Here is a 25,940-nt window from a genome sequence, read left to right as displayed (position 1 = left end):
ACACACACACACAAACACACACACACCCACACACCTGTCATCCTGATTCAGTGTCCGTGTCTCTCTGACCAGACTGTTGTGGGTGTCGGACAGGAAGTCGATGAGAACTCGGAGGCAGGAGCCTGGCCCATGGCGACTGGGAGACAGGTATGCCCCTGAGCTCTCCATCGACAGGGCCTTTCCACACAGATCCTTTGGAACACCTCTCTCAGCTAATCATAGGACAGAAAGATCAATACATGCATGCCAAACACACACACACACACACACACAAACATGAAAAACATGCAAATATGTACATAACATGAAACTATATATATATATTTATTCTAGATGGACATACACATACACATGCACCAACATTTGGGGAAAAAAAGTCAAGTGCAAATGAAGAAAAATGCCTTCAGCTATACTCACAGTCTCTTGCCAGCTCCATCCTGAGACAGTTCCACACTTTTATAAACGTCTCCACTCGGGCCACCAGCAGTGTCTTCTGATTACCTAACAACAAGCAAATAACAAGTCTTTCACACATGCTCTGTCTGCACTGACAACCAGTATTCGCCTTAAACTGATCTAATGGTATGAGTACTCACTGAACAAATAGACAAATGAGAGATGAGTAATGTCAGTTTTTACTGTACACACAATATAGACTGACACATAAAACATGCTGGTTTTAAGAGGCAAAATGCTACAGTTGATTTACAAAATGTTCAGTGTTTCTTGTAATCATATGTCATACGACTTAAGTGTAAGTGAAAGTCTAATTGACAGAAACTGTGATGGAGTCTCTGTAGGAGTTATCCCCAGGCTGGCACGAACCTTTGTGGATCTGCTGCAGCACCTCTGTGATGGTCCTGGAGGACAGGTCTGTCTCTGTGGGGAAGACCCGCAGCAGGTCCACCTGTAGGGCCGCCAGCTCCAGCAGATGGCCCAGCTGCCTCACACACGGGACCTGATGTGGTTGTAGGAAAGTTACGAAGGATGAGAGATGACGTTTTACAGAGGGTCAGAAGTGCCATTTCACATTAACATTCATTTACAACAACTGAATCTGCTACCATCTTTCTAAAAATTGTGGTTTTGGTCATTTTGAAGTCGTTTTTCAATTTCCGATTAAATAAAACTTGTGATCCCACCAGTATCTTGCAGTGATTTGTTCTGATAGTTCTGATAGAAGCATTTACCAGCACTTAACAATACCCCCCCCCCTTCTTTCTTGAAGAAATGTCCAGTGTAGGGCAACCCAATATTCAACCGTGCTATTTTATTCATTGTCAATATGCTCGATCAATGATTTGGATACACAGCATTCCAAAACAGAAGTAATTTTGAGCCTTTGCCTTTACTTGGATAGGACGGTGAAGTGTGGACAGGAAGTAAGTGGGAGAGAGAGATGGGGTGGGATCTGAAAAATGATCGCAGGTCAGATTCGAACCTGGGTCTCCATGTCCCCTTGTCATTTTACCTTCTTGAGGAAGAGGGAGAGCAGAGGAACCGAGTCTCGCTCATGGCTCTGCTCCACCACCTGCATGAGGCGCTCCACACTCAGGTTTTCCGGAACGTTCCAGAAGGAGGACTGGTGGGTGGGGCAGTCGGAGGGCAGGGGCAGCATGGGCCGGGGGTCGGAGTGGAGGAGCCTCATGAGGGGGCTGCCGGACAATCGGTCGTCCGCACTGACCGCCTCCTGAGCTTGTGTTAGCTTCCTGTTCAGATCCTACGGGTATGTGTTAAAAAGTCTCTTTAAAATCATTTAAATATCACACATAATCCACCTTTGAGACTATAACAATTAATGAGCAATATGAAAAGAAATTAAAGATGAATTAATTATCTTGAGGGCTTTTTTTTCTATCTATTTATTGTTCCTGTCTATTTGCACCAGGGTGATACCAACGAGAAGGGGCCGGCTGCAGAGCCGCAGACCATAGCAACCGATCTACCACCACCAATCTACCACAACGGATCTAGCACCACATGCGCTGATGTTCTTCTTACTTAGATAATAGCTGAAACTAGTTTAGTTAGTTTAGTAGCTGGTGTGTCGTGTTGTATTTTATTCATTGGAATAAAACAACAACTATTTTTTATATAGATATATTTTGTTTTGTTTTCTGTGTGTTTCGGGAGTATTTCAACCACGATTGCACTGTTATCTCGTCAGTATATGATAACGTTTTGACTATGTTACGTTTGGTACGAGCATGACAAATAAAGTGACCAAATTGCAAATTTCTCCTTCCTCCATCCTCTGTAAAGGAGCATTAAAAGTTGATATGAACAAACTAAGTTAGCATAAGCTATTAGAACATCAGCACAAGAGAACATCAGCGCATGCGTGAGCTAGCTGCTAGATCCGCTGTGGTAGATTGGATGCTATATGGTCTGCGGCTCTGCAGCCGGATACTATTGATAACAACAGCTGGAAGCAAATCATACTAAGCTAATAAAAGCTGCTTTTGGTTCTGATTCTGGTAAGGAATAATGAATAATTGCAAATGTACATTGTTCCTGTCTAGGGATTTTCATTCTACAAGATGCAGAGTAAGTAGCAAGTAGCAACAAGCAAAGGTGATTTCCAAACCTGAAGTGTAGGAGTGATGACAGAGTCACAAACTGTTTTCTCCCATCGCTCACGACCCTGTCTGGAAGCCAAGTCTGCCCTCTGCTGGTATGAATCTTCAAACACACGAAGAGCAATTGCAGTGTTATTTATTTCTAAATAACAAGAGAAGATTGTAAAGTTCTACTTAAAATAATGCACAATCTCTCTTTCTCTCTCAAAGACACACACACACACACACCTCTGGCTGAGGCGCTTAGAATCAGGTGCACGATGATGGCAGTGTCATCCATGTTCAGGTCCAGAGAGTGTCCCAGAACCTCCATGTCCTTCTCCAGGTGATTGTAAAGAAACTCAATGACATTGTGGACTCGGTGTTGTATCATTGCGCAAACTCCCTTAAGTCACAAAGGCATAGAAGGACTGTAAGTGTAAATGCAGACCTGAATCTACAACTGACGTCTAAAATCTGGGACAGTACAAGTAATGAACAGTACAAACAGAACATAAAGGCATCCAATGCAGTTTTAGGGGTTATTTTTGCTACTGGGCTACCCCTATATGTGGATTTGTTGACAAACCAGCAAAGATAAACTCCAAAGAGCCATGTCGACTGACAAGTAAATTTTACGTGATTTTATGCAAATAGTAGGCTACAGGGGTTTCCTGTGTATAGGCCGCATTGTGTATAAACCGCAGGACGGTGTTTTATGCAAGTTGAAAAAACAAAACCATATTAATACCATATTAACTGCCCTCGTGTATTAACCTCATAGCTGAAGAAATGTTGTAAAATCAATGTATAAACCATGGCTAATAGTTGGGAAATTAGGGTTTTGCACAACTGCCATCAAGCAATTCATGATCCTTCGGGGAGAGCAAGTTTCTTTTACAGTCTATGGTTGCAAGGCTGGTTCTCTGTAGACGGCTAGGTTAGAACTATGCTAGGCACGAGATTCTCCCTTTTACAGGTTAGTTTACCATCAAAATTACTTATAAGCTGTTATATTAAGGTAAAACACTTGCATAGGATATCTCCAAGAATGACAGAGCTCTAGGGCTAACGTTAGCCTACCTGCTGATTTTGAGCTGCCCCCAACAGCATGGCCAGATGAGTGAGAAGCCTGAGCAGGCAGGACTGGACAGAAGACATCTGCCGTTCGGGGGCCTCGGACCTCAGCCTGGCCTCTCCCAGGATGTGCCCGGGTTGTGTCTGATCGCCCACTCCTCCAGTCGCAAGGGTGAATCCTGTTACGGGATTGTGGCTCACGCCACCGATCGGAACGCCGCACTCTGGACATTTGGATACAGCCACAGGTTTTCCACACTAAAACAGATGGCAGACGACAAAACAGAGAGATTGTATTCCAACAGTAAGTGGGTTAAGAAATGGTATGGCATGGTACTGCACTGATATCAACAACCCAAGATACTCTTACTTACCTCTCCGACAAAGGAGAGATGGCCATTGGCACATTCTGTCAAGAAGAAAAGCAAGCTATTCTGTAACATCCTCATAATCCAGTTCATGACTTTAAAAGAGGAAGAAACGTACTATGTAATGATGGAGTTTCCTCGCGTCATGAGATACTTACTGTACGTCTTCAGGTTTTGTTCCCTCCCAGTCGCCATCCACTGTTGTGCTTGACTGCTGTTGTCATCTGGCATGGTTGGCAAAAACGCACCCTAAAAGTAGAGTTAGTTAGTTAATAGAGTAAAGTTAGTTAGTACAATAAGCATTGAAGGCTTTAATCATAAACATTGAAGGCTTTAATCATAGCCTGTTTTATTCACAGACACACTTTATTACCAATCTATTCTTCCACTTTTACCAAATATCTTCAAAAGATCAACTACAACTGTAAACACAAGAACACCTCCATTTATTGCCCATGTTATTAATAAACCCGATTGTAATTGTTTTCTTACTGTCATGTTCTGTGGCTGTGAAGCAATGCGCTGGAGCTGAGAGAGCAGCCGGTTCCCACTGTGGAGAACGCTGCCTGCGTGGACCAGCAGCTCCAGCAGGGTGCGCCGGCGAGCAGACATGCCACGGTCCAGTTGTAGGGGAGAGCCCGGTCCTCCAACCCGATTGGATAACAAAGCAGTGCAGAAGTCTCTCAGGTCACCAGGTATATTAGTTTTTAGGAAGTCCTCTAAGGCCTTAATCTCCTGTGTAAGGAAGGCAGACCATCGGAAAAATGGTCAATGACCTTGACATACTGTGAAAGAGAAACAACTTGCAAAATAATGTAGTGCAGTGCAAAGAGGACATTTTAAATGATTTAATATACAGTATATATTGATAAATTATATTTGGTAAATATAATTCTAACAATGTTTTTACTTACGTATTTCAAAGTTAAACGGAACTATAATAAGCAAGTGTCGAAGTAACTTAGGAGGAATTTTAGATTGCTTTTGATTTGCTCCCAAGATTCTTGGCACTCGTTACCTGTGGTCTTGGATGGAGGTTAGAGTCTGGGGACACCAGGCGACAGGTGACCTGTCTGAATACGGCCAGTGAGAGGGGCACCAGGCCAGCCGCACTGGAGCCACCAGCAGCCTGGACACAGATGAAACAGAACAGTCAGATTCTTCTCTGACCACTACGGCAGCCAGAACTCCACATTTTCTACATCTTAAAGGCCCAAGTATACTTCTACGGATGCGGATCTGCAAAATTTGTCACACTGTATGTCCGGTCCATATGGTCTTTCTGTGCTGCAGCCAAATTTTGTGTCCATGTGGGTATCTTGCGTATTACAGTAACTGTGCATACAAGTAGATGTATGGTACAACGCCAACCCAGTTAGGAGATACACACGCAGATACATACGACTGTATGACTGTACAGCATAACCGTACGCGCAGAAGTATACTCGTTGCTTTAAACTGTTTTTTTTTTGTGCTCAAGTACCGATGAATGCCTAATGCTATGAAGTAGCCTATAAGTCATGAATCATTTAAAACCATTAAACCACTTTTAGGTTTTGTAATTTGTATGCATGGTTACTCTTCAATCACAGACCTGGAGGACAGATTTCAGGGCATCTGTTCTAGTCTCCATCAGTGCCTGTCCAACCCCATCCCTAAGCGTCCGGTAAGACTGGCCACTGCACAAGTACCTATCCACATCTGCTGGAATTAGCCTCTGAGGAAGAGACAGTAAAGTCAGCTAAACAAAGGAGAACTGTGATCTGCACTTTATCTCGTAAATGGTATCTAAAGTTTACTGTATATTAGACTGAGTTTAATGGTATATGACACAAAACAAACTTTGAAGCAATGTCAAATACATGACATTTGAATATTTTGAGCAGGTTTTATATTCCAAGTCAGAAGTTAGCTTTTACTTTTTACTTCACTTCACATCTCATGTCTGAGAAAAACATCAAGTATAGCCCACTGTCTTTAACATCCTGAGATATAGACAGACAATGCCGTCAAGTTACAGTGAAACCTCTCATAAATCTCTCTGTCGTGGGGAAGCAAAGCCACCTGTGCCACTGCTCACCTGCAGTCGTATGACGTCCGGAGGGAAGGCCCAGGCCAAGGGGGGGCTGTTCATGAGGGCCAGCACCCCGTCCATGCCAGCCAGTCTGTTGAGAACCCGCAGCAGGTACACACGGTACCAGTCGTTCCCACGGTACGCACAAACCGCCTTCACCTGCTCCAGGTACTTCTGCCCCAACTCCCTGAGCTCACCTGGCCCGAGAGAAAACAGAGGTTCACTTCAGAATCCCCTGCATGACTTTACAAAGAATCCCCTGCATGACTTTGAACGAATTAAGTAAGTACTGTTCATGTTATTCTAAGACAAACTTTTCACACACATGCAGACACACATTCACACTTGCATACATACGCACACGCATACATACGCACACACATACACACAAACACAGACACGCAAACACACACACACATATGCAAACACACACACACAGCAAACACACACACACACACACACACACACACACACACACACACACACACACACACACACACACACACACACCCTGTGGTTGCCCCAAAGCCTTCTGCAGCAGACTGGCAGCGGTGGCGAGGCAGAGTCGGAGTCGTGCCAGGGAGAGGAGGAATTCCGCTGGGTCCTGCTGCCTGGTGAGGATCTGCCCACGGGCCAGTCGGCTAAGGAAGGCTATGTCCTCCTGCAGAGTCTTCCTCTCTGCCTCCCTGTCCTTTACTGCCCCAGCTGAGCAGCGCAGGGCATCCTGTTACAAAGCAGAAACATCACAACATCCAAGACCATCAGAATATGTTAAATATATACAGTACATGTGCTTTTTAGAGGCTTTCGTTGGTAAACTAGGTATCACATAGTAGTAGCCTCAAGGTGAAGATGTAGTTATTGTCAACGGTCAATTAATGATGGCATAAAAATGTGACCGAATATTGAGACACTGACATGATCAGTCCATTGCAAGCAAACTCTTGACAAATTGACTTTAATAAAAAAAAATATATAAATAGCATATAAACATAAATTAATCACTGGATTTGCTAACTCCCAAATAATACAGTAACTGGTCAAACTGAATACTTCAGAAAATTCCAGGGAGCTGGGAAACATACTTGGAAACAGTTGACAAATAGCAGGTAGAGCTCAGTGCGGTCCTCTTTGCTCATCAGGTTCTCCGCCAGGTTCTGTAGATAGTTCTGGATATGACCCTTCACCTGCTGGAAGCTACAGGATAAAGGAACAACAGAAGATGTTTAGTGTGCTTGTGTGTGATGACTGTGCCATTGTGAGATAGACATAGTTGTTTAATTGTTTCATGTGCCTTGTCCCCATAGAGTAGCTGATTTCTCTGATAAACATTTAGAATTTCTCTGAAAATTCCTAGAACCCTGTAAAGCCTTCTGTTGATGCTATCCATAGACACACAGACAATGTGTGTGATGATGATGGCCATAACGTTGTTTGAATGAGTCAGAAGTTGTGCATATCAAGTAACAGGAGGAGCTCCCATTTCCTTTGCTTTGTCCCAATAAAACCATCTCCTGATATATCTGATAAAAGCTCTTTCATGAAAGGCTCCTTGAGGTTACTTGATGTAAGGAGCCTTCCCCTGAAAGGATAGTATTACTTGTACATGACCAAATTACATGGTTGGACAAACCTACACCTTGTACTGCGGCCACCCACCAGGGGGCAATACAGAGGTGTCAATACTCTGCAGCTTCAAGCATACCTGTGTTGCAGAAGAAGTTTGGGGAGTACGGAGCGAACAACCGGGCTCTGGTCAACACACTCAAGGAAAGGGGTGAGCTCTCTTGTCTTGTATACATCGCCTACAACAGGAAAATATAAACGTCACCACTAATAGGTAAAACTGATTAAGTGTGCTAAGACATGGAATTATGATAAAGATGAAAAGAGTTAATGTAGCCACCTTCAGTTATCAGCAGACAATTCACCATCAGATTACTGTAAAGTTCACTATAATATTACACCACTTGATATGAAAAGAGTTAATGTAGCCACCTTCAGTTATCAGCAGGCAATTCACCATCAGATTACTGTAAAGTTCACTATAATATTACACCACTTGATATGAAAAGAGTTAATGTAGCCACCTTCAGTTATCAGCAGGCAATTCACCATCAGATTACTGTAAAGTTCACTATAATATTACACCACTTGATATGACTTAACTCATTCATTTTCTTTCAATTAAGTTTCTAACCATTTCCTTACAAATGAGCATACATAGTCTCTAAGAGCAGTTCTCTGCGTTATTTGCAAACCTTGTGCAGAGATGAGGAGAGAGAAGAGAAGCTCCACCACCTCCTCTCTGGGGCTCTCCCCCTCACACAGGCAGAAGCGAGACACCACCTCCAGGAAGAAGGAGTCACAGCACCTCCTCATGTGGCGGTGTTGCTCCAGTGATCTCCTGTGATAGGAAACAGCAGTTCAGTGCCTGTTTGCCTGTGCTGTCACCTCAAGTCAATGGCATGAGGTGATACAGATCCACATATAGCTGATCAGTCAATTAAATTGGGAATGCTTCTAATTTATGGGCTCCTCATTTATAGTTTATCAATATGACACATCATATCTTTAATCTTTGAACTTATCAATATAAATCAGTACATCAGTTTAACAGCTTATCAGTATAAATAAGTATACCACAATTACAAAATGGTCAAAATCATTAAACTTAATTATTATTTGCAATTACAAGAAATAATCATTAGCTATTCAATCTAATAATTAGCTATTCAATCGTAATAACAAAATCACTACCAGGGCTCCGAACCGGTTCAAGGAACGAAAACGAAAACCGAAAACGAACGGAATTTTACGGAATTTTACGAGGAGCGGAAACGGAAACGAAAACAAAATGGTCTTCAACTGTTCCGGAACAGAAACGTTATTCTGAAATCCACAAAACCGGTTAATAACGTTTTTTTTTGTTCTCTATATATTTTATAAAATTTCACAAAAGCATATTCTATGTCAGGGAGACTATTTCCGGTTGTGCGAAAAACAAGCCCGCATCTACACTGTTAATGTGAGCTAACAAGCCGCTATGTAGCCAACTACTGTAGGCGAACAGCCTAATAATTTGATTTCTGCAGTTTGAAAAAAAAAAAAATGAATAAATGGACCTTTGGTCCAAATGTGTATATTTTGTCTTGCTGTTGTAATGTAACCTATCCGTCTGCCACTTCGGATCTTAGGCCAGCTCGTAGCGTAGGCTACTGAAACTGATTTGGAAATTGTTTGTAGCCTATGCGTAATAGCCTATTTTGCCTGTCCACGCCTTGTTGTTTTAAAGTCGGGATTTGAAATGTTTGCTCAATTGTAGCCTATTCTATGTAGAAGAGTTAAACGGGAAATATGAGATAGGCCTTGTCAGCAACAGACAGGTTCGTTTATAAACAGGGTTGGAATTATAGCGCAAGCCTTTGAAGATCTCCATATGGATAAAACTATGGATAAAAAAGCTACAATCAGGTAAGGAGTTTAGCACGTATCCAGAAATATTTTTGATAAGAAATTATTTATAGGCATAGGTTAGGCCTACAGTAAGTCTGGCTATGGGATGGATAGCCCATCTGAATGTTTTTGGATGCTGCCTGTGATTTATTATTTTTGGGCATAGCTACGGTAGGCTAAATCAAGGGGAAATAATGAGTAGGGGAGAGCCGGGACAGTTGAAACACTTTTTAATTAAACGTAATTTACATAGCGATCGTACCACACTGAAAGCTAATATTTGGTCACTAGTAACCTACATCTGTCCTCTGTCAAATACAGATGCATTTTCAGCTTTGAACAAAACCGTTTGGAATTATTACAACAAAAGTGGGATGTGCGTAATGTTTCATTCGTCCCTCCTGGTCGGGACAGTTGAAACAACATAAGGGACGAATGAAACATACAGTTTAAGCCATATAAACATCCAACAACGTCGAAATTTTACTACATATCATGAATGGTACTCCCAAAAGTTTTTATTTTAGATATATTGTTGCAGGGCTATACGTCTTTGTGCATGTCTGTTAACAACTCATTGCCATCATCATGAAGCGTGTATGAAGCGGTTTTTGAAATATCATGCCCTGTGGATGATTCTGCCATGTTTATAGCTAGAACGGTAAGCTTTCCCATTTATATCATGTTTATATTGTTGAAAATGTCGTTTCACTAGGTTTTTAGGTGGGTTAGGCCAATGCACATCCAAATAAGTAGGCTTAACGACCCACCGGCCGTCAGTCTCCATAGGATAACATGGGGAAACTCAACCCCCTATCTGGTGGGCCCAAATGTATTTTCATCTTCCTAAAACTGTTTTTCTATGTCTTACCTCCATAAATAATTGTTTAAACACACCTATTTGTGCATTTAATTAAAATACATGGAGTTACAGCCTGGTCGGGACGATTGAAACACGTGTTTCAATCGTCCCGACACAGACATATGTCACTACAGCTTGATTTGCTTTCCATGTAAACAAGCATGCGATATGAAAGTCTGGGATTGTGGAGAACACTAAATGGTCTACTGAATAAGCATTAAGTCAAACCTTTAAATGAAAAACACTCATTGATAATCGAAAAAATGTAACCACTAATGAAGTTTACTTTTGCGCATCAAAACTCGTTTATCGCCATTAACTCCGTGATAAAATGACATAGCAGGAAGATATTTGGCTGATAGAAGGAGGTTAACATGCTCTATGTTTTGACCGAAGGACGTCTGTCTATCATCATCACACTCGGAGAAAACTGGATTGTTTCATTCGTCCCGTGTTTCAATCGTCCCGGCTCTCCCCTACGTCTCATCTAAGGTAAAGTCCACAAAAATAGACTTGATAGGCCCGCCAAACACTGCCGGAACTTTAAGAACGAACGATATTTTGCGTTCCGAACCGGTTCAGGACCGATATGTTTGTGGCGGAACGCATGCAAGAACGAAAACGTTAAACATAGGCCTACCTGAACCGTTCGGAACGGAACGTTTGAAAAATAATTTCGTTTTCAAGCCCTGATCACTACAAAGCATATATGCCAGTTGTTATTCTCCACTCACTTGATACTCGCAGAGACAGCCGGCTGGAAGTCCACAGGCAAGTCCGTCCTGCATGCGGGGCAGCGCTTTGCTGCTGTCTGAACGATTTGTTGGAGGCACCGCAGGCAGAGGATGTGCTTACAGGGCAGAACACATGGCTCTGTGAGAGACTCCATGCAAACTGGACATATCAACCCGAACCTGCGAATAAGCGGGACATACGCAGTGATAGAATAAATACTGCAGCATCGGTTTCAGTGTCCTGAATCAGGGAAATAGTGGATGAGGGTGATGGGATGAGTTTTCAATCTGACAATTTAGGGAGAATACAATTAGTCTCGACAAACACTGCAACAAGTCAAAAGAAGCAAATTCTCAGAAACACACATCCGCAGGTGATGCACAGCACAAAGTACACACTCCATGCATTCTGACCTGATCAATGTCTTCGTAGGATGACAATAAAATCCAAAAATGTCTGTTTTGGAAGCATTACAACATTTCCCTGTGACCATCTTATCTGTCATTATCTGCCATACAATATACAGTAGAAGGTAGCATCGTAGTGTTATGAAAGGTATTGGATGCAAATGAGCAGTTCCATTTACCGTAAGTCTCTGCTGATGGACTCATTATGGTAGGAGTTGAGAATGCGGATAAGCTGCTCCAGAGAGTCTTTGCTCTGTAGATCCGGAGCCTCCTCCATCAACTGTAAAGAGAAAGAATCCCATGAGATGAACCTGTGATGGCACAGCAATACGGAAGAACTGGAGAACGGGTAGCTTTGCAAGTGTATGTGTGCTTTCTGTACTTGCCTTATGTATAAGACTGCAGTGTTTTAGTGTCAGGGCCTCTACTCTGACTTCCTTCTTGTTGACTTCCAGGACCACTTGCTCAATGAAGGCAGCCACTACAAGCATTCCACACCACACCGTCCTGCAAGAAATCAATCTGGATCAAGCTCTCTTTTCTTTTTTTTTTTTTTAAGGAAAAAAAAATCAACATTAAAATATTTAGGATAACATAATTGGATTTTATGAGATCATTCTGGCTGATGCGTTACTTCTATGCCATTTCTTCTCATTTTACATGAATCCCTTTTTAAAACTTTAATGACTAGCTCATCTGATGTTATGTATTTCTGTTAGAAGACCTGTTTAATTGATGAAGTTACCGAATAGCATTCAAGTGTTGGAGGCAGCCAGGACTACAGAGTGCTCTGTAGTTTTGCCCAAAGGCTCTCTCCACACAAGGCTTCAAAACCTGCACTCTCTGCAGGAAGGCTCTGCTCTCTTCCAGAGAGGTCACTGTCTGAAGCTTTGTCTCTTCCACACACATTCCAAGCGCCCAAATGTCCTCTTTCTGTGATGGAAAGAAATGTAATTTAACACACCAGTCCCCTTAGTAATTCCTGCATAGTGGTTAAGGAGCTGGGCTAGCATGCAGTAGCCTAGGGTTAGTGTGGGTTCAAGCTGTGGGTTCAATTCCTGACTTCCACCATTGTGTCCTTGAGCAAGGCACTTAACTCTTGAGTTGCTCTGGGGACAATGTAACAATGCCCTTGTAATATAAAAAGCGCCTACTAAATGAATAAATGTAAATGTAATGTTAGTCAGTTTATTCATCTCACCATTTCTGTAGCCTCTCGTTGTGAATCCTTATTTAGGATCTTAGCAGCTAGATGGGGCTGCAGCTCCAGGATGTGAAACAGAGTATCCAATCGGGATGAGTAATGTCTACTTGCGGCAAGGATCCAGGCAGGACAGAGTTCGGATGTGACAGACATGGATTGCTGCAGAGCAAAGATACAGCCCAGCACCGCTTTGCAAAGAATCTGTGGAGATGTTATAGTTCTTGAGAAATGTACCACAGAACTGGTGGTAAAATCCATATAGTCATTCCATATAAAAAAAATCCCATATAAAAAAGAGATTTACTTCAACTATTATACAATTCCCTGAAAATGTGTGCAAGCAGACCCTCACCGCAAGTCCTTCCTCCGACTGTACTTTAAAACACAACAGCACAAAGTCGCGCAAATAGAGCAGGCCAAATTCCTGACGACCTTGCTCTGAGAGATTTCCCAGGTATCCACCCAGCTTGCTGCTGGACGCTGAGGCAACGAACTGCCGAATCCTTTGGCTACCCTGCTGCTGATCACCTGAGCAGAACAAAAAAAGGGCAGGGAAGACATACATATAAATTATAGATATGGACCCTTTCAACAAGGTAAACAAAAACAATGCTTGAACATTCTATTTGGGCCCAATCTACTTCCTCTGCATTAAGATAACATATGGAATGTTAAAACGGAAGTCTTGTGGGGCCAACTATGATGCTGATAATGGAAATCTCTTGAAAGGGTCCATACTCAGTAGAGGTGTTTAGTGCTACAGGAAGAAGGTTTCCCACAGCATCCAATCAATAACCAAGCCTATTCACCGTCAACTTTACCAGTTTAACTCAAACTTGCGGTGGGATTGGGTTACACATGAGTCTCTTGTACTCTCAGAACCCTACTGACTTTATACAATGTAAGTCAATCCAAAAGCAAATATTATGAAATATAGCCTACATTATGAAACTACATTATGCAACAAAACCCTTTTCTTCTCCAACCAGGCTTTAAACACTAGATTGAGACAAAGAGTAATATGACAAATAAGTTAAATCAGACAGTGTTTTTGTAACGCATGTCAATATTGTTTTTTCGCTGGCGCTGTTTTATCTGGATCTCACCAGGAATAAACTGGGACTCCTCCCACAGGGCGTGGTAGTAGGATCTGATGAGCCAGCTGAAGGGAGCTCGACAGGGTTGCTCTCGACCTCCCAACATCAGATTAGCCTGCACTTTAATCTCCTCTTCTCCTCTGCAAAAAAGAATTAAGGATGTGTTACTTTAAGTTTAAATACTGATGAAGTACAACATATTCACTGCTTACTAACTCATTTGGCGGACGCTTTTATCCAAAATGACTTACAAGTACAAATGGCAATTATTATAAGGGGAGGTCACCCTAGAGCAACTTGGGGTTAAGTGCCTTGCTCAAGGGCACAGCGGTGACAGCTGGTATTTGAACCCACATCTTTTCTGGCTACTGCATGCCAGCCCAGCTCCTTAGCCACTATGCTACCACCACCCCTTTTCAATATCTGACTGGTTCTCTTCAAAGCAAAAGACTAAATACCTTGATGTCTGTGAAAAGGTTAGGTCCAATATTTGCTTGTCATTAAAGATGTCCAACCAAAAATCGATCAGCTCTTCACTTAGGCCAGCAGAGTAAGCCAGGTCCAGGTTAGCGTCTCTGTCAAGAACCTCAAGGATACGGGCCAAAATTGGGGTAAGAGTTGATAGCAGACATCGCCAAAGGGTATGCCTGAAAAATTACAGGACAGAGAAAAAATAGTTTAATTCTCTCCAAATTCAATCAATCAACAAACGATCACTCATTAAATATTTTATTCGGAAATAATTATCCTAAAAAGTCATGTCATTTTACCTAAGAGTGCCACTCTCTTGCAAAGCTTGTCGCTTCCCAGCCTCCTTGTTCACCCAGTCTTTTGGGTTTGGCATGAGCTCTTCCTTTTGCTCCAAGGCGTCTACAAGTCTCCTCAGCAACACCTTCTGAAAACGTGCTGCTGCCATGCAAAAACAATATAACATACACATTATCTAATATTCCAATTATGCCTTTCACTGGCTTGGACTTGCATCAACATTGAAAGAATGCAAAGAATGTAGCCTGTGTCATTGTATACAGTTGCACTGGCAAGAGATTTTGAAATTATGTGTGGTTGGCTTACCACTGGATTTTCCATGGGATCCCTCAAGAAAGCCTAAAACTATACGTATACGTTCCATACTCCTGGAGTTTTGGGTATCTTTCAGCAATGACACTGCCTTTTGAATACAGGATCTCACAAGGGATAAATTATCCAGATGTACACATTTTCCCTGCACAGCCACACAAAGTTCATGATAAGGTCCCAATGTCAACAGTAAATATTGTGAAACTTTTGTACTGATAACTATAAACATACAATACAATACTTACATGTCCGGTCCCCATTGAAGCAACAGAACTGTCTTCTGTGTTCATGGCATCTGTATCTATTAACCAGCAGTTTCATCAACTATTTTTAATCACAGCCTACTTGGGACTCAGATAATCATGAATCATCTCTCGTCTAGGGAATATTGTCTTGAATTACCCCATGGGGATCAATAAAGTATCTATCTATCTATCTGTAACAAGCCCTGTATGATACAACTTTGTTTAAGCTATAGAAGACAGTAGTCTTCAGTAGAGTTTGGAGAGGACAACATCGTTCCATTAATTATGTATAGCTGTTTTGTCTTTCCTTAAAATGGACCTTGATTCTGTAAAAATTTAATTATGATGGACTATGAGCCGATTGAAAATGTTCATAGAATATTTCTGTGCAATTGCACCTAAATTGTAACCTGACCCTAGCCAGATGAATTTCGTTCCGCTTAGCTCCGCCTAGATTCACTCACATCCATCTGGGACCTCTTCCATTGAGAGTGATTTCTGCAACCGATTTTATGGTACAGCCAATCAGGACGCAGGGCGGGAGTTTCATAGATGTGACATAGCGTAGAAGCGACTGTGAGACTGTTATCAGCGTCACGGGTTGGCTTCGATGTGAGTGGTTGAAGTAGCACGTCAATAGATGACGGACAAGTGGCTTATTCAATCATATGCAAGCATTTTTTGATTAGGCCCAGCCTTCTGAAGCAACACTTCAATGGATCGGTTCCAGATGGATGAGTGGAGCTAGGCGGAGCGAAATTCATCTGGCTAGGGTCAGGTTACCTAAATTGAGCATTATAGAATGAACTGTATCGGTCTACTTGCTGTTCTAAAGCGATCCATATCTACTTGCTAACAAGTGTGCTGTGGGGCACTGTAGGCGTACCTGGACTAGGTAGAGACATCAGCTCACTCATGGAGGTGCCACAGAATGCAGAGAGGTCTAAACTCATGTCTTCCGTATCTCTGAGATCATCAATATGCACAGAGAGCCACACACCTAAAGCACATTCCAACATTAAAAACACAACAAGAGTCACACGTCAATGTTTATATTACATTGATTACCTTGACCCACAATGTGCAACAGAGCAACTGAATATATAGAATTTGGGTACCACTTTAGTTTAGTTTTAGGAACACATGTTAGCCATTAATGCATAAAATGTGTATGTAATATGTGTCATATCTGTACGTATTAGTGCTAAATAAGGTCTGTATTAAGTGTCATTACACATTTATTAGGTCTTTATTCAACAATTTACTGAATAGGTGATTTATTCTAGGCAAATCATTAAAATGCTGTTGGTCTTAATTAACATAATTTCACTGCATTTCTTACTTCCAGTAACTATATGCATGTGACAATAAACTTCCTTGTATCCTTGTCTTGATCCAAAGGTTATTGATAGTATGGATGAAAAAAGAAAGTTTATAGCCTTCTAATACATTGCCTTAATATGTTACTATTCTGTCACTATACAGTAAGTCACATATTCAAACAGTGTATTAGGAGAAACTCTCCCTTTTGATCCATACTATATACCAGTAACCTTAGATCAAGACCAACTAGTAGCTTATTACCACGAATAACCCTAAACTAAAATGTTACTGATATGTGCAAATATATTTCTCATCAAAATGACATACCCCCTTGAAAACCAATGTATTGAGGTCCGCCTGTCATTCTAGAGAGTTTAGTGATGAAGACCACAGAACAACAGAACTCATCAGACCCCATGGCGATCAGTTCATTCATAGTGGAATACCTGTGAAAACGATTTTTGGGGCATGTCAAATGTATTCAATTTCTGAGTGATACAAACTACATGCATACATAAGCATTCAATATCTGAGGTGCATTCAAATTAGCAAAAATAGGCTAAGATTTGTGAATGTTTAACAAAGTTTTCTTTGAGGAGGTAATTCTCCGAGAACATGCTAGGAGTTGTGTGAAATGTAACCCGAACAGTAACCATAACCGGTGAGATGGAATGTTTACACAAAATCATTCAAATTAATCTGTTTGGAGAAAACATTTTCGCCGAATTTTAACTCTTACTTTGCCGATGCTATAAGTTCCTCACTGCACTTGGATTCTTCCGTGTCCATCTGAACCAGTAAGATGTGGAGGGATTGACCAGCATTGCGGAGAAAGTGCCTGAAAGTGTTTTTAATATCAGTCAACCATGTTAAAAAACGTAGCTGGTCTAGTCATGGATAAACAACACTGGTGAAACCTGCAGGCCTCCATTACCGGATTTTGCCGCAGAAAGAAGCCTCTGTGTCAAACTGATGAAGGGAGAGTAGAAGTAGTCTTTCAGTGGTTAATCCCAGAGCCTTGGCTATTGTGCGCACATCAGCTTTTGTGAGCAAACTGGAGAATGTAGTTATCTAGAGACAAACATGCTTGTTATTATGCCGTTAGTGGAATTACGTGAATCCAATAGCACCAATAGTGACATGGTTTAGTTACTGATTAAAATGAAATAATTGTAACTTGCAACATGTAAAAATCAACATGTAAGACATACCTCTATAAATCTGCAGTGGTTTTCAGGCTGGTTCAGATGGTTGTTAATGAAGTCTCTCAAGGAACAATGGTGCTGTCTTTGAAAGTACATTTGCTGAAGCTCCTCTCTCTCCTGATTCCCCAAGTGTGAATACTTTAATCTCAGCACTGAGTCAGGTGTAGAACAGTTTAACAGGAATGTCTTGGCAATGTCAAAGACCTCCTCCTCTTTTTTGTCATCTGTCATTTCAGAACAGTCATCCTCAACTGTATCTTGGTCCATTTGCACAGCGTCATCCATTCCTGATGATTCTTTCTCCACAGCCATTCCTGAATGAGTTTCTTCTTGTTCTTGGCCTACAAATTCCCCTGTGGAAGTTTCCTGTTGATCTGGAAGACTTTGCATCTCTATATCTGACTCACCAGTGCTGTCAAGGATCTCCTGCTCATTATCGCCAACAGCTTCCAAAATGTCCCCTCTTTCCCTCTGTGTGTCAGATGTTGTCTGCTCCTCAATGATTGACTCGTCTGGTACATCATCTTTGACATCTTCACCATTTTGAGCCATTTCACTTCTCAGCTTGTCTCTTTTCTCCAATGCCTGCAAGAGGGCACAGGCACAAGCGTCACTATGGAAACCCACAAAGACTTCCGATGGCTTGAACTCCTCCGAGTGTTGGCAAAATTCCTCAACCCATTCCTTGAGCTTTCCCAGGACCCGAAGTTGCCAAGGTGTGAGATCAGTACTCCTGTTCACCCTGTGTTTCTCCAGTCTGTTAATAAGAGGCACTGGGAACTGTTTGTACACCTTCTCCTGGTCCTCCACCACAACAAGTCTGAAATCCTTGTGAACTCGGCATTTGACTCGGTGTGATCCAAGTCCCAGGTCAACATACTGCTGTCCACTTAGATACACATAGTACTGATTTAACGCATCATACAGACTCTCATAGAGATTCTGAAGATTCAGGAGAATGACTGTGCGGCCAGTCTCCATGCATGTCTTCACTCGATTGACATTGCGGCAGATTTGAGAGTATTCTTGGTCTTTGGGGAATCCTGATCCAAAGACAATTTCTGGAGTGGGAGACTTGCTTTTGGAAAAGATCTGCTGCTCCAGGATGTGAAGGGCAGCATTGTTGGTTGTGAGCAAAAGAAGATATCGGCATTCGTTGTTGTGAAAGTCAAGATTCTTTTCAACCATAGTTAAAGTTGAAGGCCGAGTAATTTCTTTGAGGTTTTGGAATACATTCTGAAAATATGAGAGGGGATCAAAACCATCACACTGACCACTGAAGTTCCGCAAGATGGCCTCCGCCAATTCGCTCTCACTTGGTTCGTTGTCCGTTTTTTTCACCACGGCAAAAAGCATTTTCACCAAGCTATAGTAGTCTCTGAGCCCAAAGAACTGGGTTTCGTTGCAAATTTTCAAAAATGCCTCTGCTAATTGTGGGAAGAGGTGCTTGATTTTCAGTAAAATGGCCTTTGAGGATGAGCATATCCCTTGTGCTGTTTCTACCAGTTCTTTCTCACTTGGGTCCCAACGAGACACAAAAATCCCTCTGTTCATTTTGGCTGGATCTAGGGCCCAGTTTGAGATTCCAACAAATCCAACCTTCATGTGTGCATCCGATTCATCACTGTCAATGGAGCCGTCCTCCAAAAGAGGATGCAGAGTCTTGAGGGGCATCTGTGGGGAGTCTTCTGCCAGGCCAATCTCATCCAGAACCACCACTGAGACATACCTATCCATGTCCTTTTCCTTCTGGAAACGAGCACAATTTCGGAAAGTTCCAATGATCCCTTCAGGACTTGAGTGGGGACTGCACTGGAAGGAGACCATGTGCACCTCCTTGAGTTGCTGAAAGAACTCACAGTGTGAGTTCTGTCCCTGCATGGCATCAGCAACAACAGTCTTGGCAAGAGATTTTGAACTTCCTGGTTTGCCAACAAGGAAGAGTGGAATTCTCAATTCAATGCAGACCACCATGAGAAAGACATTTTCTTTCAGAGCTATGTTTTTGGCTATTGTTTCTCTTGTCTGAATCTCACTCAGAAACAAGTCCTGACATGAGAGGATTTCCTCTTCAAGGGCACTCTGGGTGTTTAGTGGTTTGGGAAAGTGTCGGCTAACAGTGGTCAGATATTCCTCTTTTGACTCCAGGGATGGGTAATAGCAAACTCCCACTGCAAGGGCAAGGCATTTCAGAGTAATCAGGGCAGTGCTCCTTTGGTCACATTGAGGAAAAAGTTGGTCCCTATGCTGGTAAAACCAGACTAGCACTCTCATTGACCTCTCTACATCCCTCAAACTGACAAAACTGCACTCATTTTTTCGACTGCGCATGTACCTTTGAGAGGCTGCCAACACATCAGAGATAATACCCTGATAACTCAGTGGCAAATCGTAATCTTGAAATTGATTCCAAACTATTTGCTTAATATAAGATTGCTCAGCTAAGTTGCTCAGCTGCCCAAAATCCCATACTAGGGGTATCAAGCTTGGAGGTAAGGGGTGAACCCTGTAAACCAACTGCCGCAGGGGGACTTTGCCAAGTCGGTCCTCAGTTTCCCCTGCCTTTACTCTGTATCCCAAGCCAGCACGCTCCAAACGTGCCACCATATCTGCTGAATGTCTCCTGTAGGGATTGCATGCAGCTATGATCTTCAAACCAGAGTTGGCTCTCAATGGGACCCCTTGCACCGTCTTGTCACAGAGAACTTCTTTGATGGCAAAGATAGCTTCGGTTGTGTTGGCCTCATCAAAAAACAGAACAGTGTCTAATTCATGATGCCTTTGATTTTCAATTGCCAATATTTCAGCCTCTTGTACCTTTCTATAGATGGTCTCTGCTGTGGTTCCTCCATGAACTTTGACAAGTTTCATATTTTGGACATTTTTGCCTTCTCTCTGAAGATCGCACAGGAAGCGAACAAGTCTTGTCTTTCCACAGCCTGTCTCCCCCATGATGATCACTGGAATTCCACAGCGGAACCTCATATGGATGGCCAACATCTTCTTCACGTTATCAGCAGTGAGTTCATAGGTTGGGTCTGGATCAAATCTGCCTTTAACCCAACCCAATTTTGCGCCCACAACATTGGAAATTCTTTGAATTTTGACCTCTCGAGGCAAGTCCTCAAAATCCTCTCGCAGAGAGATGTGCTGTCTCTCTATACCTGCAAACAGCTCTGGTGACATCACATTGCCCACCAATACACTTCTGGTGACTGGATCAATTGCATTGAGGATGTTGTTTCTGGGGTTTTGCATCACATTAAATCCAAGAAAAGTCATAGACATATGGTCAGCATTGAAAAAAATGTATGGGTGAGGCTCTGTCTCCCAACGTTTACGTATAGTCAGGTGAGCCAGAGGGTCAACTTCACCATCACCACTGCTGATAAGGGAGGGACTCTGGTCAGAGATATCCAGGGATGGTGACGCAAAGTCCTGGGACATTCGGATCATGAACTTCACGATGAAGCTCTTAAATCCAGGCAATTGGTCAGCAAGAAAATCTGCATTACAAAATATAGAGCTCTCACAGTCTCTCAACTGCAGATTGAGAAACCAAGTGAAATGCTTCAGTTCAGCCCAGGATGGGTCTTTCAAACCACAGTTGGCCAGCAGGTGATGAAGGCAGTCAATGTGGTTTCCCTCTACAGACCCTTCCACATATGCAAAACGATCCAAGTTATCATTTCGGTTGAATCTCATTAGAAACTGATATGGCCTTTGAATCCCTTCACTCTGAAACTCTTGGTCATCCATCAAAGGGTCCAAGTTTCTCTGCAATTGTCTGTTCCTGATTTTCAACTCCAATTGTTTGACTTCATTTGGTGGTCTGCAGTGGATGGTAGGTAATGTGCAAAGAAGCCCTGTCTGTAGAGAATAGAAATTAGCTATATTCTGAAGTGCTTTGACAGAAATAGTTGACTATTCAGTATTTCAGAAATTATAGAACTTATAAAGTGCATTGCACCAAAGTGGCACCTCTTTTGTTGATGCTTGACCATGAAATGCAGAGTGTGGTTGTAGAACCTCAACTGACATCAGATGAAATGCATTTCTTCTCCAAAGATTTCCTTGGTTGTCACTCAAACATCCAAGAATCAAGAACTGAAACAAGAACTCCTCCAATCCAAGCTGAACCTACAGTTTAAGACATAATTTCAGGAAAATTGTTAAGTATGGTATCTCCATTTAATGCCCTTGATGATGAGATATTAAGAATAAATAATAGCATACATTCATATTAAGTAGCACAAAACACAATTCCAATGGACTACTTACTGCAGCAGTATCAATGTGCAAAAGAACAGGATCTTGCTCTCTCAGGTGATTCAATTTCTCTGTCAATATCTTCAGGAATGCACTCATATTTACTTGTGGCTCTATTAGTCTGATCCTTATGTATTGACCACCACGAAATGTAGTCTTGAATCTCTCAAACAAACGGGTGATGTAGAGGGATTTTCCTGTGTGATGAAATAAATGCTATTAATCATAACAAGTAGCACAGATACACAGGACTGAAATAAGCTCTACTGTAAGTGAAACTTGCTACAATGCTCAAGCAGAAGACAGCAACTCATGTGCAGTTAAGTTAGTAGTGCAGTTTGTCAATCAAGTATTACTTACACCAACATTCAAAATCAGCAATAACTCAAACAAAAAATAATGTTAATATATTGTCTAAAAATGTCGTTATCTATTTTAGTATCCTACATTAAATTTGAGAGAGAAATATCCTCACCAACAGCAGGACGTTCAGATGATATGATCCAAACTGATAGGTTGTCTGGGTAGACACCTTGGAGATGGTGTAGATGTGAAGGAAGACTTAAGTGGTGAGAGAGGTACCTTCTTGCCCTATCAGCTGGGGCACTTAATCCTGCTTGAACCTTGAAGTTGCTGAAGAAAGATGGAACGTATCTACCCTGGTGTGTCACAGGGCAGACCATCACCAACCGATAGTGAGGACCTGCCTTTTTGTCAAAGGCTTCAAAGTGCTCCCCCAAGGCCACACTCACATCGTAGGGCAGAAGGTCTGGATTTATCAAACTGTAGATCTTCTGGCAATTCCTCACAGCACATCTTGTGAGACATCGCCGCAGAAATATTTCAACTTGCTCTTCTGTGGTGTCTTCCTGGCACATGAGGACCTCATCAGTGGAAGGAAGTGTCTGGTCTGGACTTTGCATGTAAACAGACAGTGCAGTTCTAAGCACCTCAGTTGCTGGGCAAAGAACAAGGTTAGGCCTGCCTTCCTGAAAACCGGGAGGAAGTTTCCGCTTGACTTGATGCTCATTCATCTCAGAAAGGAAAGTGAGGAAACTCGCCAGGGTTCTGAGGTCTATTTGTTCTGTTAAGTACCTTGACATGTCTTCTTTGAAACTCTGCCAAAGGTCTTCCAGCCTCTCAACAGTGCCCAGGTCCATTATTTCATCATGAGGATGAAATGAGGGGCGAGAGTCAATGGATTCATCATTGCTATAATCCAATTCATTTTCAGACCCATAAACACTGCTATCCACACTACCCTCCTCACTGATTTCCTCAATGTTTTGTAGATCAGAGTCTGGAAGCTCTGCACTGGTACTTTCCACAACCGTCGCCTTCTCTAAAGCCTTCTTAACATCACTCAGTGTACAGCCTGATTTAATGGGGGCCAGTAGATGCCAGAACTTCTGTGGCACAGAAACCCGCTTGGTACAGATGCTGTGAATTGATTCACTCAAGTAGACCAGTTGTTCTGAAGAAAAGTGGTTCAGTGTAGGAAACTGTGACCGTATTTCAGATAAAAAAGCACACCAGTCCTTGTAGCAAGACTCCATGGAGCGGCTAAGCTCTTGTAGACGTTCTGTGACCTCTCCTTGATACTCCTTGACAACATCTTTTTGTAGCAGATAGAAATGCAACCGAATGCAGGGCTGCTCCTCATGGTTGCAATGGACGCTGGCTTTACAGTTCCGGAAAAGCATGTTTCCAGCAGACTGGAGTTGTAGAAGGATACCAGCCAGTATCTGAACTCCTTCAAATACCTGTTGATGGAGTCAAGAGAGTTAATTCGTTAAGAAAGTAGTCCCCCAAAACTGGAAATCTAAGAACTCATGCCACATCACCCACTGGATCAACCTAATTGCAGAATACATTTCAATGGAAAAAAATAATGCTCTCCAAAAGAAGCATATGTGAACCTTTGAAGATACCTGGGGCCTATTGCACAAAACTAGGATAAGGGATTAAGCCGGGATATCTTGGTTATCCTGGCTCAATTCATCCGTGATCCAGTTGCACAAAAGCGGGATAGGGGGCAGCAGGACATTTTATGGTATAAGTTACCATGGCGATTTATTCTGTGGAGCTAGCCTGCTCCAGACCAGGCTAAGTTCCAGGATCTATTTAATCTCATCCCTTATCTCAGTCAGCAGTCACCACAAACGGAAACCAATAGTTATTCCAATGCCCACTACACATTGTTATCACATATACCTAGACCCACTGTCATTATTTAAACGTTTGTAATCATTAATTAACTCTTACATACTCGCCATTCCCGACCTGTCATGCGACAATGTGACGTCACGGGAGTGCCTAACCATTTCGCTCGTGGTGGTCGCGGCACTAGCTGAAATATTCTCCTCAACAGAGGTGTTGCTGTTTGTCGCTGTTGTGAAAAGGCTATCACTACCTACTTCACTACACACTGTTTGTTGCTGTTGTGAAAAGGCTATCACTACCCACCTCAAGCAATGAAGCCGCTAGTTGCCATGGTGAATCAGTGAATCTGTGATCGGTGGCGGGGTCTATTTGAGGGAGCCGTGAGCGTGCACTTATCCAGGATAGGTTTCACCTGGCTTGATGAATCCGTGTCTGCTCATCCTGGCTTGGTCTTTGTGCAACCAATTGTACGCTCTTGTTTTGGATTCATTGAGCGCAGCTCAGTAACTTATCCCGGATGTCTTAATTCTGCTTTTGTGCAATAGGCCCCTGGAACCCATTCATAACCTTTCTAAATTCAATCAAAACAAATTCAACCAAAACATAGCCTTAAACTGCGTATGTCACCAGAATTGTGTCTGTTTTTCTATCTTTTTATCACTGTTTTGTCTTGTGTTTCTGTCCCACACTAGATCTATGTATGTTACCCTTCCACTTTTTACAATATATCTTCTTGCTAAAATATGGTAGGACAAGTGAATGTAATTCATTGAGCTGTATTAAAAATAAAGTTGTCCTCCAAAGGGGGGGGGGGGGGGGGTGGGGGGGGGTGGCAGGATAAAGAGATGTTTATAGACAAAGGGCCCAAGAAGCATCCATAATGTACAAATTTCCAGTGTGTAGTGCACATCATGTTAAGAAACATTTTGTGAGGTGTGATTCGTTTTTGGGTTATTTTACCTGAGTGAATCTGTTGACGTGCTCCTTCCCATAATCTCTTTTTGATGACATCAACATGAGCTTGTTCTGTAGCTCCAGCAATTCATCCAACCCATATGTCTTGCTTCCATAATGGTTTTGCACACTCACTAAAAGCATGTTATGCAGGCTTGTCTAAAACAACACAGATAATGCAACACAGTGACATTGTACGGTGTAAGTACAGAATCAGTTATAGTGGATTAATTAACAGCTGATGCAATTTTCACAGCATTTACCTTGCCATTTTGATCATGCAATCTTTGCACTTGGTACACCCCATGGTTATTGATGTCTGATGCAAGAGAAAGAGAAGACTGTTCCACTGATCCATGAGTCTCTTTCAGCCCTTTCAACCAGTCAAGCCAGCGGTTTGAATCTAGCTGAGGACAAAAAAAAACCACACACACACAAATTCTTCACTAACAGACTCCAAATTATGAGCTCTATGCTGTAAGATATGTTGATATTCTTTCTCTAATATTTACTAGTTTCTCTGGAAGTTTCTCATCTCTTTCCAGGGTGTCCCAAAGTTGTTTAGTACAACCCATGAATTCCTTAAATCCTGATGTGGTCTGCATGAAGTAGAGAAGTGGACTATAGCCCATCACAGCGTCATGGAAGTTGGCAACTCTGTCGATTTCAGTGTCATTCTCGCCAGCAGAAATTGAAGCCAAGTCCACAAAGACCTTCAGATCACTCAGATCTGTCAAATGTAAAAAAAATGTAATCAATATTTTTGAAAAGTTATGTGCTATGATGATGTAAAATATTGCCTAGATAGCTAAACATTCCATTGTTATCTACGTGTACAGAACACTCTACATGACTATTTTCAA

The 25,940-nt window shown here is 42.1% G+C and overlaps 1 protein-coding gene across 7 annotated transcripts in view; it reads right to left on the bottom strand.

Annotated features, from left to right (window-relative positions):
- Positions 1–25,940, bottom strand: part of rnf213b (ring finger protein 213b) — a 45,610-nt gene that overhangs the window by 10,535 nt on the left and 9,135 nt on the right. For 4 of the 7 annotated variants that reach the window (XM_042082003.1, XM_042082005.1, XM_042082006.1 and 1 more), the window contains exons 19-57: positions 25,590–25,807; positions 25,341–25,484; positions 25,084–25,236; positions 22,436–23,723; positions 21,973–22,157; positions 21,673–21,831; positions 17,698–21,561; positions 17,421–17,557; positions 17,226–17,324; positions 16,814–16,932; positions 16,050–16,163; positions 15,164–15,219; positions 14,913–15,063; positions 14,609–14,747; positions 14,297–14,485; positions 13,848–13,978; positions 13,094–13,269; positions 12,739–12,942; positions 12,283–12,470; positions 11,924–12,044; positions 11,717–11,817; positions 11,130–11,309; positions 8,339–8,484; positions 7,783–7,882; positions 7,163–7,274; positions 6,588–6,801; positions 6,084–6,274; positions 5,598–5,720; positions 5,022–5,132; positions 4,496–4,738; positions 4,162–4,252; positions 4,010–4,044; positions 3,642–3,893; positions 2,808–2,964; positions 2,588–2,682; positions 1,472–1,720; positions 826–958; positions 418–501; positions 35–212 (exon numbers count right to left, since the gene is read on the bottom strand). In XM_042082003.1, coding sequence (XP_041937937.1) covers positions 35–212; positions 418–501; positions 826–958; positions 1,472–1,720; positions 2,588–2,682; positions 2,808–2,964; positions 3,642–3,893; positions 4,010–4,044; positions 4,162–4,252; positions 4,496–4,738; positions 5,022–5,132; positions 5,598–5,720; positions 6,084–6,274; positions 6,588–6,801; positions 7,163–7,274; positions 7,783–7,882; positions 8,339–8,484; positions 11,130–11,309; positions 11,717–11,817; positions 11,924–12,044; positions 12,283–12,470; positions 12,739–12,942; positions 13,094–13,269; positions 13,848–13,978; positions 14,297–14,485; positions 14,609–14,747; positions 14,913–15,063; positions 15,164–15,219; positions 16,050–16,163; positions 16,814–16,932; positions 17,226–17,324; positions 17,421–17,557; positions 17,698–21,561; positions 21,673–21,831; positions 21,973–22,157; positions 22,436–23,723; positions 25,084–25,236; positions 25,341–25,484; positions 25,590–25,807 — 10,630 coding nt within the window. The remainder of the gene's footprint in view (positions 1–34; positions 213–417; positions 502–825; positions 959–1,471; positions 1,721–2,587; positions 2,683–2,807; positions 2,965–3,641; positions 3,894–4,009; positions 4,045–4,161; positions 4,253–4,495; positions 4,739–5,021; positions 5,133–5,597; positions 5,721–6,083; positions 6,275–6,587; positions 6,802–7,162; positions 7,275–7,782; positions 7,883–8,338; positions 8,485–11,129; positions 11,310–11,716; positions 11,818–11,923; positions 12,045–12,282; positions 12,471–12,738; positions 12,943–13,093; positions 13,270–13,847; positions 13,979–14,296; positions 14,486–14,608; positions 14,748–14,912; positions 15,064–15,163; positions 15,220–16,049; positions 16,164–16,813; positions 16,933–17,225; positions 17,325–17,420; positions 17,558–17,697; positions 21,562–21,672; positions 21,832–21,972; positions 22,158–22,435; positions 23,724–25,083; positions 25,237–25,340; positions 25,485–25,589; positions 25,808–25,940) is intronic. The other 3 variants (XM_042082004.1, XM_042082008.1, XM_042082009.1) reach the window with 1 other exon arrangement.

This window comes from Alosa sapidissima, chromosome 24, assembly GCF_018492685.1.
Source record: "Alosa sapidissima isolate fAloSap1 chromosome 24, fAloSap1.pri, whole genome shotgun sequence".
NCBI classification, from domain to species: domain Eukaryota; kingdom Metazoa; phylum Chordata; class Actinopteri; order Clupeiformes; family Clupeidae; genus Alosa; species Alosa sapidissima.
Note: the sequence above shows the minus strand (reverse complement) of the source record. Positions and strands in the feature narration are given on the sequence as shown.